Source organism: Triturus cristatus, chromosome 3_2 (assembly GCF_964204655.1).
Source record: "Triturus cristatus chromosome 3_2, aTriCri1.1, whole genome shotgun sequence".
In the NCBI taxonomy this organism is placed as follows: Eukaryota; Metazoa; Chordata; class Amphibia; order Caudata; family Salamandridae; genus Triturus; species Triturus cristatus.
The window spans coordinates 993,692,379-993,709,683 of NC_140584.1; the positions used below are offsets into that span (position 1 = coordinate 993,692,379).

At 43.8% G+C, this 17,305-nt stretch overlaps 1 protein-coding gene across 1 annotated transcript in view; it reads left to right on the forward strand.

Moving 5' to 3' along the window:
- SSC4D (scavenger receptor cysteine rich family member with 4 domains) overlaps positions 1-17,305 on the forward strand; it is a 451,954-nt gene that overhangs the window by 299,173 nt on the left and 135,476 nt on the right. Inside the window, exons 5-6 of the mRNA XM_085649606.1 lie at positions 3,274-3,345; positions 4,095-4,409. Coding sequence (XP_085505732.1) covers positions 3,274-3,345; positions 4,095-4,409 — 387 coding nt within the window. The remainder of the gene's footprint in view (positions 1-3,273; positions 3,346-4,094; positions 4,410-17,305) is intronic.

Here is a 17,305-nt window from a genome sequence, read left to right on the forward strand (position 1 = left end):
GCACATTTTCACTTGCTTCAGATTTACAGTTATCCTATCTCTTCTCAAGAAACCCACAGCTTACCCATTCATCTGTGCAAACTATCGCCTAATAGATCAACTCCCTTCTTTTCTAAAACCATGGAACATCTTATATGTAAGAGTCTTACTCATCTCTCACTACCCATAATTTAATTAATCCATTATAATATGGCTTCCGTGCTTTACAATCCACTTACACTGAACTTAGTAATGCTTCTAACTTTATGACATGTGCTTGCCGTGATATACCGTTGACTGAACTTAAGCTCCTCGATTTCTCTGTGGCATTGGATACCGTTGACCATGCTACTCTTCTTTGAACATTGCCTACACTAAGAATCACAAACCAAGTGATCAACTGTTTTTCTTCCTAGCTTTCCAATCTCTCATTCCCTGACCTTTAGTGCTCTTCACCCTATAATTCAAACAGATGGGGTTTCCCAGGGCCTGCTTAAGGGTCCTCTTTTCTCCCTAAACCACAACCATTTAATACACCATCTTCTCTTTCTTATTCACTTTATCCTGACAACTTTTCTTGTTCCCAACTTTTACTTCTGATTTCCAAACCAAAACCCTGACTGCCTCATGGCAGTTCAACCTCGAAGGCCATCTGCTCTTTCATGCTTAACTGCACCGGCAGAGAAATCATCTACTTCCCCATAGCTCTTAAATCAATGCATCTTCCAAATCCTATTATATTCCCTCCGACACAGACTACTCTTCAACCCTACCTTGAGCTTAGAATTTATTTTCTGTACATTTAAAGCTACTGCTGCCAGATGCCAAATATTCAGTATTCACAAAATGTGTCCCCAGACCCACTTCTATTCAGCTAAACAATACTCCCTGTTCTCGCTTTGAACAAGCTGGATTATTGCAATATTCTACTATTTGTCCTTCTTCAATACTCCATTCTACCAGTAGATAAAGTTCTAAACGTTACTGAAAATCTCTCTAGACTGCCCAGGTACAGACATTTAAATACCATTATCATCATACAATTGGTTGGCTATCAGCAGAAAGCAGGGATTAATACAAATTACTAATGTTGTTTAGTAAACGCATAACATATTTGTACTGCATGTAACCTTTGAACATCCGACCAAAACCTCCTTGCCCTCTAAGTGTTCCTGTGCTACTTTGCAAATTCAATCATTCCAATAATTTGGTTCTTACCACTAGAGTAGACTCCCTGCTGAATGATATTCTAACCACTCTAACCACTTTCAAACCTGCATTAAAGTCCCACATACTAAAATTGGGAGGTGGATGGCCCCAGCTAGCCTTTGTTTATTCACCTGTATGCTCCCCGAACTCCCTAAAGTCCCATAATATATTTATCTTTATGTTGATATCTATATTTAGTGTAGTCTGTCTAGTCTGTTGTTTAATGTCAAAACTGTGTCTAGACTGTTTATTGTTCCATTTCACTACTCAACATGGACCTTCCACTACTCATCATCAGCCATCTAACCTGCTCATGTACTGTGGTTACACCATTTCATGGTCAAATGCTCACTTCTTTAATTCATTCAATAAAATCCAACAAAGCAACTGGGTAGTATTCATCAGGACTTAAGCCTGTATTACATTATCCTCAAGCCCATATTCAGGGTCGAGCTCTTCTCCAATTTCTGAGGTCTTCTGGCCTTCATTGGCCAACAAAACGAAGAAAAAATAAAAGGTTTTTCTGTTACCCCATGTAATGAATAAAAGACCTGATTTTGACTTTGGCGCACAGTGTTAGTACCGTTGCCATAGCGTAATACTTTACGCCCACCATGACGAGGGTACTCAATCTGCCATATTTAGAGATGTCTGTCGGTTCAGCAGACTGCTTTTGAATTTACAGGAACTGATGTGATGGCGGTTCCTTTAAATGCATTCAAAATGTGCCATGTGGCTCATGAGAGCGCTGCACTGCACACTTTCAATTTTCTTTTTTCTTTTTCAAAAACAAAATCACAAAGCAGCAATGTTATTTTTTTTAAATAAAAAAGTAATGATTTCCTTGCCATGGGAATTCTATTCCAATGGATAAGGTCATTAAAAGGTTTTTACTTTTTTACATACCACCACGTTTTGGATGACGGTTTTTAAAAGTGAAAACTGGCAATGTGTCGGCCGACTCTAAATCAGGCGGATGGACAAATGGCCAAACCTCCAATAGCCCTTACTCTCTCGAGCCAGCGAAGGTTATGTAGGCGGCTGAGTTAGAGTTGTCAACATACGTAAGGTTGACAGATCTGTAAATCAGGCAGGTGGGGAGGCTTCTCTGTTGCTTTTCCGACAGAGTACCCCCTCCACTAAACTCTAAATCGGGCCCAAAGTCACCCAAGCTTATCAGCCTTATTTTTTACTTATGAAAGCCTTAGTTGTTCACAATCCATGCTTACTTCATTGGAAAGCAGCTGGACTACAAAATAATTGCCTCAATCACTTGATACATTCCAAGTACACCCTGGAAGGTCCTAAAAATACCTTTAATAGGACTCAAAAGTCAATGAAACCATGCATGTGTTTGATCGAATTGCATCCACTATGAAGAAAGGTAATTGATGCAAGGATTAGCATTTATGGTTAGTAAAGCTGCAACCCCCCACCCCTCTGGTCTAGAAATGGGATTCCCGTTAATGTATGTAGCTATGCGGATGGCAAAAGAATGATAGCCATTAAACCTTCCCTCATTTCTCACTGTCTGTGGAAAAGTCTCTGCTTCTTATTTGCACGACATCAAATCCCACTCTACTATCTTCATCCCACAAAGAAGAGCATGTCCGGGCAAAATGAAATCTTCCTAGGCGGCTGTATCTCTGAAGAGCGATTCTTTTTTGAGCAGATGTTTTCCTCAAATCTTTTTATTTCACTCCATTGACTTCCTGCGCTTTTCAATACCAGACCATAATATTTGCTGCTCACCTGTCTTTGAAACCTAATGCATGATCGTTAGCAGGAAACTCTACCTAAAGTATTTTTTAACTTTAGCTAAATGCTGAAACTACTTCACTAGGAAGTGATCTATGGCTGAGCCCACCTAGGTATTGATAATACTGCCTACATACTGTGCAACTTTACTTGGAAGTAAAAGACTACGTACATATGCCAAAGGCATTGTCCACCACCCAAAATGCCAATCAGTAAGCTGGTGGGAGGGGGTCTACAACAATGTGGTGCATAGCTATGACTAGTCATTAACTAGTAAAAAAAAACATTGTTTAGACGGTATAATGTCAATGTTCTGTCTGTTTTCAGAAGTGACATCGACTCCGCCTGGGAAGGGCCACATAACGAAAGCTGCCACAGCCGCCATTCAGAGTGGAGAGAGTAAGTGTATCCGTTCACAGAAGCCTTCTATCACCCTGAGCTAGCTAAAGTAACAATCACCGTGAGCTAGCTAAAGTAACAATCACCATGAGCTAGCTAAAGTAACATCCAATCCCAGCTGCTTGGGTGGAATTCAATGTCATGACTTGCCACATATGTGGCATTCAATGTCATGACTTGCCACATATCTTCCTGCCTCCTTCTCTTCTAATCCCTGACTTGGCTATTTTACTGCTGCCCTGTTGTATCCTGATTCAGTTTCCAGAGGTGCACCTAGAGGTAAATTAGATTTGACTGGGAACAAAACTACTTTGTAAATGACTGTGGACACATTCCCGATAATTCCTTATCCTGAGACATTCTGAACAACATAACGAGTATGAAAATAGAAAGCTCATTAGGGGGACATGAATCATAATTTCGAAGAAAATGACCTCATACCAAAAACTATTCCAAACTACTGCCCGTTCCGAACAAACATGCCAATGGCCATTACGTTCCTTCCAATGAGAAACGTGGTTAACAAGAGTCTTGATTTCTATGTAACTAGGACTGTACCATGTAAGGTGAAATAGGTAGCACATCCAAGGTGGGAGTCAACGTGAAACCAGCCCTATATGTGACTTTTAAGCTCCATACAGTTCTCTGCAGCTTACACAGTATACATTATACATTGCCCTAATAATGGTCTTTCGTGCAAAATCCACTACAAGAACACATGCATCAATACTTTGTTTGTTGCTCCACAGGTGATGGAACCATTCGTGTAGTAAATGGTGCAGACTCCTGCCAGGGCCGAGTGGAAATATTCTACAAGGGCAACTGGGGCACCATATGTGACGACGACTGGGGGATGAGTGATGCAAGTGTGGCATGCCGGCAGGTGGGCTGCGGACAGGCTCAAGAGTACAAAAGCAATGCTTACTTTGGATATGGCACAGGCTTGATCCTGCTGGACAATGTGAACTGTGATGGCGGTGAGCCACATCTCTCTGCCTGCTTCAGCCTCGGATGGGGTATCCATAATTGTGGGCACCATGAGGATGCTGGAATCGTGTGCAAAGGTATGTGACCGTGTTACAGCAAACGTTTGTATGAAAAAGCTTTGCTCACTGAGAACAAATCGAATGCAGGGGCAATGGAATGGTAGGAATGGGGGTCTGCATATTTATTTACTACTCAAGCATGTTAGGGTTTTCAAAGATCCTGACTTGTCAAGAAATATCCTGAATTCCTTGCCAGACCACTTCAGCTTTTGCCAATAGGACATTGTTCTACTGCGTACAGAGGTGGGTTGACTTCTGTTCGGAATTTGCCGAATCTGATCTCTCATGTTCTAGCTGGTCAGAGTTAAACATCTAGCACTTGATGTGGGAATGAGGAGGCCAGTCGAGGATCTGAAGAGGAGTTACATTTCTTTGTGAAGAGTTTGGGTAAGGCTGCTGATTTAAGTCAGGAGCAGAATACAATATTGACAATTTTCTTCTTCATTCTACCAGAATAGGGTCAGACGTCGCCACGGAAGGTCTACCTCCATCTCAGGTTGGCTCAGAATGCTGCATTTAATTGTCTTAAATTGTGGGTTTCCCTCTTATGTTATTTTATTTCAAAAGTTCTTGTTCAGAACAACATGCACCACGAGCTGGCCTTAGAGTGTTCTGATTGTATGCTACGATATACCTTGAAGTAAAAGCCATTCAAGAAATGCAAAAGGCTAAGTGGTTCAACGTACCTCTTACTGGCAAAGCAAAATTGTTCCACACTTTGGTAGCCAGAAATAAGTAGGTGTATCCTCCAGTTATTTCCTCTTGATAGACAAAAAACACTGAAAGCATATCAGTAAAGGAACAGCAGGTATATCTAGCTTTGCAGTACAGAAAACCCTTGCTCAGTAAAGAATAACCCGGGTTGTTGCAGAATGGGTGAACTATGCAAGCATAAGTATAGGAAACTTATGCTTCTAACCCGCTGCACACATGTCTAGGTGTGCTGTACAATTCTGAATCTGCTGCAGCATATAGAACAAAAACTGACACTTCCAGGTAGAAACTATTGCAGTATTCTACCCTGAAAGACTTGTGTTTTTACGCGAATAGGTGCTTTTTCAGTTATGTCTACGCAAGTATCTACCACAACATCTTTAGTTGAAGAAAACAGACCTTCAACACCGCATTGACATGCAAAATCAAAGAGAGATCCTTATCGATCAACAAATCAGGGGGACAACTGTTCAAAGAAGGGTGCTTTAGAGAGGAGGTCACGAGTGCTTTTTCATCCCATGGTTATGATCAGTGTCTTTTCCCAGACTGGCTTCAGAGGTTTAGCCTGGATCTTGTGAGTGAAGACCATGAGGCATGAGCGGAGAGAAGATGGCGCTTACTCCTCACTTCTGTCCAGTCTCAGGAGTCTGAGCGTGCTGAACATATAAAAAACCAGAGTTTTCAGTGGTTGGGTCTAATAGGAGGGGAAGCTTTGGGAACTCAGCACGTAATGTTGCTGTCTTCGGCGGTCAAGGGAATCACTGTCATATAGCTTGTTTTTCAGCAATGAATGAGATAAGCCATTTAAACACTGCCTCTCCCAGTTTTGCATAGAAGAGGTATTGGAGAATACGGTTGTGCCTGCCCTGGACGGCCATGAGCTCCTAGAGACTGACTGCACGGATATAACTTGCATCTTCAGCTTAACGCAAGTGATCTACTAGTGACACCGAACGGCCTGTCGGCCACACTCCAGGTGAACTCTGCTTGAATAGGATTTAGAGTTTGACGTGCTCGACACTGAGTTGCAGCAATGTGGTGCCAGCTCACGTTTTGGGGTTATGATTTTTGTGTTTTTCAGATTCAGACAGCTTCCCAGAGGCAAGGAGCTAGCCAGCCAACTACTACCACAGCCCGATTCAGTATTTGGTCCGATTATCGTCCTTATATTAGTAAATTGGAGTCTGGGGTACGAATCAGAGTTGCCAGTGGCTGGATCGAACGGAAGGTGTTCAGGGAACTCCACAGGTGATGTCATTAGGAGAGTTTTAGCTTTAGTTCTTCTAAATTAGAGAGATGGCAGCAAGCAATGTTAGAATGTTGATTTCTGACAAGATACAAAAATATTGTCTTGTAAAGGTGAAAAGGCATGGTAGCTGAGAGCTGTGAAGCCAGTCTATCCTGAGAAATAAGATAAATTGTCTTGGTAAAGTAAGAGTCCATATTCTTGCATAGAATCTCTGGCGGAGAATCAACAGAGACTACATTTGGATCAACAATGACTACATTTGAACATCTAGTGATCGCCTTAAATACAAAATAGTCACCAGGGAACATTAAATGTGTTTTGTTTTCTGGTGCAATTTTTTTAAAATTTTGAGTCTCATGGATCAAGTCTCTTGTTCATTTTTAATTATGCATTTTGGAGCAATTTGACTGCTGGGCGATAATGAGATTGTGAACACGCTTTCTTAAGACTGTGTGAGCTTCTTAGCAGAAATTGGACAGGACTGAAGCAATTATTTTTAGTGTTAGACAGCTGATAAAGTTGTACTTTAATAAGAGTTGTGCAGTGGAATGAAGTGCTTGGCCTGCCTACACTATCATCTTCGATTGCTCCATTCAGATCCTGAGGGTCCAGACAGTCGAGAGCTCTTTGCTAGTGTAGCACTTAGGACTGCTGCTCCTTCTCCTACTTAGCATCTGGGTATAGTTTGAGAGGGTAATAATGGGACAAGAGAATGGCACTGCAAAATGATTAGTCCAGATCAACACAATAGCAGCTCTGTAAAATGAGTTTGTTTGATGAATGAATGCAGTCAACGGCACAAAATAGGCTATGAGTGAGGCGAGAATGTTACTGACTGACGCTGAAGGATGATTGATACGCTAGAGGTTGCATATAGATGGGGCAAAGGACTTTCAGCTCAGATATTGAAATATCCTGTGACTATGATTTGATTGGACAGCAGAGCCAGTGGGGCACGAGGAAGGTTAGGTTGTAAAGTCCTGTGTAAAGGTGTGGAAGCTCCATGTGGATATGGTAAGTATGATGGTCACTGAAAAGACTTTTGTCGATCAGGCACAGGCTCCCAACAGCGGCTTGAAATAAGAATGTTGCAGGCGACCATCAACAGGTAGCCATTGGAAGCTCCAAAGAATTTTTATTTGGACCGGTCGAATTGGCTGCTAGGCCAACTGGGCCATATAATGTTCACAGATGGGAATGTGGCAGTGATGCCCATTGCCCAAGTAGACCATCATTTACAGACAGAGGTGCCAAGAAAATACTGAAGGTGGTTGAAGTGATACCTCATTGTATCTTCAGAACATATTGGCTAGACCAAGTGGTGAAGTGGTTACACAGAGTTAAGGACTTGCAAAAGGCAAATAGGAGATACGGAAAGCCTGGGTCCACCTCTTCTCTATCACACTTGTCAAAAGAGGCTCAAACAGTGGGGCTCTGAAGTGACAGAGGCAGTTTCCCAGATGTGCCCTGGACCTGCTGGTATCCTGTGTTTGCAAAAAGAACATTTGATGGACAGAGTGCAGAACAATGTCATACATTCACCCCAGTACAGAGATCTGGGCCTAAATCCATCGTTTTTTTGTTTGCTCTCCATGCCATTTCAGTTTGAACCCAGCCATATGCAAATCTGTCTTGACCCTGTGCCCAATGGGAATAGTCCAGCCTGAACTGCCAGGCCAGGTCCTCTCTGGAATGAAAACAAGCATCCTAGGACCGGTGTCAGGGTTTCACCTCTCATCAGCCAGGATAGCTTGACTCCAGTGGCATGGAGAGCACGGGACCTATGTCTGGGCATACCCGTCCCACTCGGGGTGACAAATGCAAAAAGAAAAATTGATGGACAGAATGCAGAACAATGTCATACATTCACCCCAGTACAGAGATCTGGTCCTAAATCCATCGTTTTTTGCTCCCCATGCTGTTCCAGTTTGAACCCAGCCATATGCAAACCAGTCTTGACCCTGCCCCCAATGGGAACAGTACAGCCTGAACCACCAGGCCTCTCTGACATCAGGAGTTTAAGGCATGTTGCATAACTGGAAGCTGATGCTGCATGCTCATATTTGACTATGGAGCCCAGAAAGCATGGTGCGTGAGTAACTGTCCTATTGTGATTGCTGATAGGACCTTGTTGTGCATTCCAAAATATATAGCAATCGCTCATTATGCAGTAAACCGCCTCCCAGCCACATGCCCTGCTGCACCTGCCATCTTGTCTATCATGGAGTAGTTAATGGCTAGTACGTCTGTTTGCAAAATGTAGAGCTCTCATCGATTGCCTGGTTCTAATGCCTCAAACAAACAGGCCTAACCCCACCTCCAAGTTTACTATTCCTTTAGTATTGGTGTCAATTGTGAGTCTGATGCAGGTTATTAACAGTTTCAAGTAAGCTATGTTATGTGACACTAAATATACTTGCCATCCCACCTCTAAACATCACACCCTCCTGTTGTGTCTCCTCCAAACAGGGACGGCTACTTTTAATGGAGGAGCGTCGCCTCACTGCTTTAAAGCAGAGCAAAGTAAAAGTAAAATGATAATAACGGAATGTCCGTTATTATCATTTTATTTTTACTATTACAGTTGCACTGCAGTGCAGCCCCGTAGGTAGGGCGGTGTGGGGCCGGCCTCCCCTGATGTCTAGGCCAGAGGAGGAGTGGTGGCTGTACCTAAAGTGCGTATGACGGTTTGGCCAGTCCGAGACAGCCGGCCAAACCGTCATACGCACTGTGCATGTTCTCAACAGGCTGATTTATACAGCCTTATTGGAGAACATGCCCAGCCTCCAAGCCCCTGTCTGAGTGCCGAACCACGGCGCTCGGACCAATTACAACGCTGCTTAAGTTAAGGCAGCATTGTGATTGGTCAGGGGATTCTGGGAGGCTGGGTGCTTCCTGCTGGAGAAGCGGTGGCTGCGACGACGACCTCCATGTAAATTTGCTTTTCTTTTACATTTTCTTCCTAACCGCCTCTCCTATCTTTCCCCGCCACTGTTCTCAACCAGCCACCACTGCCTCCAAATGTAGTGCTCCTTAACGCTAGTGTAAAACGTGAGAGTGATGTAAATGCTCTCTTGATATGTAGCACAATTGTTACCATGTGCTGATTCCAAAGTGCAGTAATACCAAGCCCTTGAGCCAAAGCTGTGTTAAGTCACACAGAAATCAACAACCCGAGCCCCAGGCTACGGCTCACCACCAATTGTAATGCTGAACAAAGTTAATGCATATGGGTGATACCCATGACTCCAGCAAATAGTGTAAATGCACCCAGTCATTAATAAGCCAAGCCTCAGAATGTGCTTCTCTTAAATATCTGGTACATGTACATTCATGGGACCTTCAAACACCAACAAATGGGTGTATTTTTATAAAGTGTGATGCTGAATAAAGTAAATCCAAGGAAATGATGCAAAGGTCTCTTGCAAGCTGTTTCATGCTAAACAATAATCTATATCCGAGGGCTGAGGTCTGTGAGATTCAAAACATCTAATGCAATCCTCTCGTGTGAGGAGCTAAGTACAAGCTCTAATAAGGCACAAAAAACACAGGTCTTGTGGCTGTACCCACCCATCTAGAGATATCATGGGCCTGATTTAGAATCTGGCAGATGGGTACTCTGTCTCAAACATCACAGATATCCCACCTGCCTTATTACAAGTACCATAGGATATGATTCACTTATAATACATGAGTTTCTGCAGTCCCTCTATAAAAACCTGTCTCTAATTTCTTTATAATAGGGGACATGTGATGCACTGTCATAACTCGACTGTAATAAGCTATTACAGTTCAGTTCTGAGCTCACAATGCTTGCTGCCAGACCCAACAGCCAAGGAGAAAGGCAGGTCAGGTCGCTTAGCATATTTAAAGTAGTTGTTTAAGGAACAAAACAAACCTTGCTTTTCTTTCTGCTCTGTTTTTCTAGCTGTATAGTGACAAGCAGAAATGAAATATTTATGGCAACATGTTTATTTTTTGCTCTTCTTAAGTAATTATAGAACAGTTAGAATCTTTCTGTATGTTTCTAAACATTGCAAGCTACTCTGCCTTCTATTAAAAAACTAATTCTAATATAATTTTTGCAACAAATATCTAACAGTTTTTTAAAATATATTTAATTTTACACTTGAGATTCTATGTCTTGGATTATTAGCAGGCTTTCTTTTTCATATGAAAGAGCTACATACCATGATCTTTGTGGGAGAGGGGCTGGTTTGACCAAGTATTATAAGGAATAAAGTACTCCGTGCCGTACACGATAAGAATACTGCATTTCACCTTGGAGTTCCATAACCTTATAAAGTAACTCAGTGACTTACAATATCCTTATTAAGTACAGCAGCGAGTATTATATCCCAACATGCACTATGCAATGTTTGTGATGAAGTAGCCAAACTCTTAATCAGGCCCTGTGTATTTATCTGAATTAGAATGATTAAGCTTCACTCCAACCCCTTTATGTCACACAGCAAATGGATTGTGCTTATCCACCCAATACATTTGTGAGATTCCCATATGTAACTTTAAAGAAAAATCATTATACATGGCTGGTTCTAAAAAGCTTGAACTGTTTCATATTAGCAGAAAAGAATCTTTGGAGCCTGCTACCGATGGTGCCAACATAGAGGTAACTCTGCAGTAACCCTCCAAGAAATGAAATGACATTTTGCTACTAAGGTCACAGCAAACAACCCCTCTCATTCCAGACATAAAGAAACTGGTGCCACCATAATGTTAACCCTAAAGCACCCAAATCTGACAACAACTGGAACATAAGATAAACTATTACTGGAACTGCAGCATCAATCAGAACATGCTACTGTCAAACTAAAAACAAGAGATGCTGGAATGAGAAAGAATCGATTTGCCAATGGCAGCTTTCCTTCCCCTTTTCCCCCCAGTGGCAGATTTCCTTCTAAATTTTCCCCCAGCGTCTGAAGCTTTACAGCGCACTGACCCATGCTAATTGGATTAAGAGTAGCAACCCCCCACCTCCCACACACATAAACTGCACATGCCTCCTTGGCCGTGCCTCCACTCTTGGACTGTGGTTCCTCTGGCTGTTCCCTGGCCCAGAGGCCTCCTTTTTTGTTGTCCACTCTTCCTTCTTTACCCTCGGGTGGTTATGTGGCGGTTTGGGGCCACGCTGTACTTCTGTTGCTTGCCCCTGTTGGGTCAGATGCCTTTGCTTCCCTTGTCTTCTCCGTCTGTCAGTCGGGCCCCATTGGGGTTTGCGATTCCATCTGTTGCCGCTGTGGCTGCCGCTTCTTCCACTGGGCTCGCTTCCCTGGTTGAGGCTTGGGGTTTGTCTCCTGAGAGGCAGTCCATCTTGGAACTTGGATGTTCTTTGCCTGTTGCTGCGCTGCTCCAGCTATCGCGGCTGTCGTCTACCCTTACGGCTTGTTGCATTCATTGGCGCTCCTTTCCATCTGGTGTTGGGATGGGGGTTATCCTCTTCCACTGGTGTTCCTGCGGCTGTGTTGGTCTTCCTTCGGGACGGTTTCTAGCTTGGTTTGGCTATCTCTGCCTTCTGTAGTAGGTGGGGGGCTTTTCATGGGGGTGGTGTTTTGTCTGCTGCCCCCCTGTTAAAAATGGGTGTTTCTAATTGGCAGTGTTATGCACTTTTGTCCAAGTAGGGACCCTTCCTTCTAGTCAGGGTAAGGGAGGTACACACTTTAGTTAACCCCTGTTCACCCCCTTGGTAGCTTGGCATGAGCAGATAGGCTTATCCAAAACAGCAATGTGTAAAGCATTTGTACCCAAACAAGCACTAACACAGTGAAAACACCACAAATGGGCACCAGACTAGTTTAGAAAAATAAAGTATCTTTATCTAAACCAAACAAGACCAAAACGACAAACATCCAACATACATGTATCAAGATCTCACTTTTAAAATGGTTACTTCAAAAATAAAACAGTAAAAATAAAATAGCTCCAACTGGGGCTATTACAACATTGTGATAGGCACAAATCCAATGTACGGTGCCAACTGCGAGATGTGTGGGCTGTATATGGAGTCACACAGACCCCCAAACAACAGTACCTTGGAAATTAAGACAGGGGAAGTTAGGTGACACCAGTTCCGGTGAGGCGATGCGACACCGAAGAGTTTGTGAAGCCACCCTCGTTGGTTATCAGCTCCGCGATAATGTGATGCTGGCGCTGGCGGTGATGAAGACATTGCGAGCGCTGGGTTCGGGAAGGCCGATAACTGTAGGCGTCGGCAGATGTCAGAGCTGTGTTGCAGGCGGGGCAGTGTGTTGTGCACTTCACGAGCTGTGTCCCCGGCCTCGGTGCAGGTCACTGCATCACTGGCGGCGGCGCTGATAAGTGTTGGAGTTGTTTTTCTTGCTTTGCAGCACCAACTACACAATTCTCAGGGTCCAGGAACTGGAATGGGCACCCTTTTGAATACAGGAGTCCACAGAGGAGTCCAGGTGCTGGTCAGTGGGTGCAGGTGAAGTCTTTGTGGCCCTGAGACTTCAGAACAGGAGGCAAGCACACACAAGCCCTAGGAGATTCTTCTTCAAGCAGGTTCACAGCAAAGCTCCAGTCTTTGTCCTCTCTTTGGCAGAAGCAGCAACTGCTGACCAACCCAGCAAAGCAACACAGCATAGGGGCAGTACTTCTCATTACAGCTCTCCAGCTCTTCTGCTTGGTAGAGGTTCCTCTTGAGTCCAGAAGTGATCTAATTTCTTGGGGTTTAAGGTCCAATACTTATACGCAGTTTCTCTTTGTTCTTTCTGTGTCAAGGGTCTCTAAACCCAGCTCAAACCAATTCTGCCCTCTCTGGCCCAGTTTCACAAGAGGTGGAGACAGCATTGTGCGCAAGGACACAACCTTTCAGGTGCTAGTGAAACTCCTCCAGCTATTATAAATGCAGCCCAGGTCTATTCAGTCTAACTATGAGTCACCCATGAAAGGCAGGACACACCTCAACCTCCCTTTGGGATATCAAGCTCCTGTAACTCCAAAACTAGACAGTGAAAACACAAACAGGCAGAGGCACACAGAATGGTTCAACAAGAAAATGCCTACTTTCTGTAAGTGGCATTTTCAAACACACAATTTAAAAACCATCTTCACTAAAAATGTGTTAGTAAATTCTGAGTTCAGAGAGCCTAAATTTCCAGATCAACATGGCAGGTACAAACTGCGTGCGTAGACACTATAGTGTTAGGTGTGAGACAGATTTGCAGGGCTAATCATGTGGGTGGCACAATCAGTGCTGCAAGCCCACTAGTAGCATTTGCTTTACAGGCCCTGGCACACTCAGTGCACTCTACTATAGACTTACCAGTAATCCAAATATTCCAATTATGAATAACCAATCATAATAATCACGTGCCCAAAGCATTTAAGCCAGCAAAAACTAAATAAATCATACAGTCAAAGAAGGTAGAGACAAAAAATCAGGAGAAACCTCGCCAAGAATTCCAAGTCTAAAACCCACTGATGACTCGCTGGCTGTGGTGTTGTTTTCTGCAGCGTCCTGTTGTTCCTTCCCCGGTGCTGCTTTGGGGCCTCTGGTTCTGGTGGTATTCAGGGATGCTCCATTTGTGCCTTTTGGGGTGAGCCACCTTTGGGTTTCTTTCAGCCACGGTTGTACTTGTGGCCTTTTCTTCTAGCAGTTGGGTTGGGGTGATTGGGGCATTGTTTGTCCTCCCTTCCTTCAGTTTTTCTGGACATTGCGGTGCTTCGTCCTGGTCTGGCTTTTCTCCATGATGGTGGGGTCCTGTTTGTCTTTGGCCTCTGGTGGTGTTGTGCCTTCCTTTTGTTTGTCCAGACGTGTGTCCCTTGCTCACTTTCCCACTATATTCAAGCTAGCCTGGCTGATGAGGGTTGTTACCCCAAAACCGGTCCCAGGATGCTTGTTTCCGGTTCAGAGAAGACCTGACTTGGCAGTTCGGGCTGCCTGTTCCCATATGGCTAGGTCTGAACTGGAGTGACGAAGTGAGCTAAAGAACGATGATGGATTCAACCCAGATCTGTGACTAGGGGTGAGTGTCTGAAAAGTTTCTTGTGTTTGTGGGGTGGTATCCTCTTTGCCTTTGGCCTGGGCTGTTGTTTTGCTTTCCTTTTGTCTGTCCCCTGTGTCTGCTCCATGGTTGCATTCCCTGAATGTACTTTATGCTCTTTTGTATGTCTTTGCAGCACGGCGCTGTGTTTCGCATATCGGGGGCCTTGTTGGTCTCCCTGGGTCTGGCGATGGGGGGTTCCATGCCTTCTCCCTTCCTAGTCCTGTTGGTTGCATGGGCCTTCTCCCTTCCTCTGCCTTGGCTGCCCTACCTGGCTCGGTGTCTTTCCCTGGGTGGCCTCTAGGGGTTTGCTGCCTCCTGGGTGGCATTGCCAGGGCTTCATTTTTCAGCATCTGCCTTGCTGTCGCTTGGGCGCTGCCTTTTACATTAGTGTCCCATTCCTGCTTGCATCTGGGTGGTGTTGTGTCCTCTGCTTTTGGTGCTGCTGTTTTGAGTTCTATAGGTACTCCTGCAGTGTCGTCTTCTTGGGGTCATTGTTTAGTGTCCCTTGTTTTGCTTTTTAGTGGGGAAATCAGTTTCTTGGCTTAGGTACGTACTCGTACGTGAGGACTGTGCGAGGAAGACGGATGAGGAGGTAATGCCCGGTTACTTACAAGTAATCTTCATTAGTGAGTTCCTACCCACCTCTCCCTGTTGTTCAACTGATTTCTTTCTGAGCTTTGGTACTTCAGGACATCCTTCCCAGGAAGTGATGTATTTATACCGTTGGTTATGGGGTCCATCTTGGATTGGAAAGGAAAAGTCAAGTTTGGTGATTAGATGGAAGACATGGACTCGGAATAATGAATATTACTGGTAAGTAACCGGGCATTACTGGCAGCTTCCTAAGTAGAGATATGATTGGGAACCGAGGCGAGGTGAAATATGTCAGCTGTTCCAGTGTATGCAGAAGTAAGAGCACTCCTATGCAACCTTGCTTTTTAAAAAGTAGTAGTAATACTTTATTTGATCCATTAATTAAAATCATTACAATCTTTTACAAATCAGTTGGGCAATAAACATCCCACAACACTATAAACGGATTAAAAATGACTTAAAACGTATAATTAATCAGTAAGAACGATAGAGAGTCTATACACACTGGAGAGGTGAGGCCGGACACCAGGAACTGACAGGAACACCGACAGCAACATCGTGCATGTTCACATGCCACTGCACATGTAACTGGAGATTTTATTGGCCACTATTGGTGGAAAAAAAGCGGGGCTGGTGCGAGAGTAACTGAGCCACCAAAGGCTGCGAGCAGTCGAACTGAAAGAGCGTTGCTGTCTCTGTGAGACCCGTGGAGGACGACTTCAGTTTAACAAGTGTACGCTTGCGCACTTCAGAGCAAGCACAGGACGAAAAAACATGCCAAAGCAGCAATTTACCGCGTTGCTATCCGGCAGTGCCATCTAACGGCGAAACATGGAATTGCTGCATGTTGAAACCCCAGCTTTATGTATGTGCATTGTGTTAAAGCTGTGACATTGCCTTGTGCACCACAATGTTACCAAAATAGATTGGAGAATTAAAAACTAGAGCTCAACAAGTACAAGCACTAATGAATGTGTTGGGGTTTTGAAATGTAATTTAAGATTACAATGAAAGGAATGTCAGCTCCACCATGCCTTTACAATCACCTGGAGACTCTCTTGAGGGATTCGCGGTCTATGTGTGGGCCATGCGAAGAGATATCGTCACAGTTAAATGGATATTTGCCAAGCTTAAACTTCATTTAGGTTCAGAGGACAGGAGAGTGTTACGACTTTTACTACCACTCCCGCTGGATGAAGAAGAAGACAAATTACCTGAAAATTAGGCAGCTGTGAAGATATTAGCCATCGATTATGGGAATAACAAAAATGAAGTGGAGTCCACCAAGTGTTTTTACAGGATGTCACATGTAACATCAGAACCTTCCATGATGGACTGATACAGGACAGCTTGGTACAGCTCACAGCAGGAAGATACAGGAAATTGTTGTTGACGAGAAACGTAATGTTAGACAAAGCTGTGAAAATTGCAAAACAAGTGGCAGAAATATCACAAGATATAAAACAATTGTAAAGTGGAGGATTGAGGAATTGGAGCTAGCTCGGTTAAAAAGGGTGACAATAATCTCAACTAGGAGAGTAACTGTAGCGTATAAAAAGAGTACGATGAACATCAAGGATGCTACGAATTTCAGATGTGAACTTCGAGGACACAGAGTCACAGATAAGAACTGTTGATCAACATTTCAGATCTGTTGGAATTGTTACCAGAAGGGGCAGAACACTAGGATGTGTAAGGGAAAGAGTTTTATTTCATGTGCTAGAGAAAAAAATCACAGCAGAAGGACTTGGCGAGGAAGCTATATTCATGTTGCAAGTGTGTGTGGGGTTGACTGAAACGCATGTGGGTGGACATATTCTGGACCCAATTTTTACCAACCTGCCAATGGCTAATGTTTTGCCGCCGATGCCGGTAGCTTGGTCAGACCATTTTTTAGTGGAATTAAACCTTGTGATCAGAAATCCTCCTCTTAAGAACCTTGATAGATCTATTTTCAAACGTCCTTGGAAGAAACTTAAGCTTGAGGATTTTCTTCGGGTACTCAGCGAATACCTGCTGGGCCCTTTCAACGACGTCGAATCTGGCTATGATCTCTTCTGTGATTGGGTTACCCGGGCACTTGACTCCCTGATCCCTGCTAAGTGGAGTAAAAGTCGGTCCTCGGAACCCAGTCCATGGTATGATAGTGCACTATTGCTCTTAAAAAAATCATGTAAACATGCGGAAAGAGACTGGCGTAAAACCTATGATATCGAGAAGAAAATACTGTACCTCGCTAAAACAAAAATCTACCATAGAGCCATATGTAGAGCTCGTGCAGCCTACTATTCCCAGGAGTTCAAACGCAGCCCTAATCCTGCGAAGTTGAT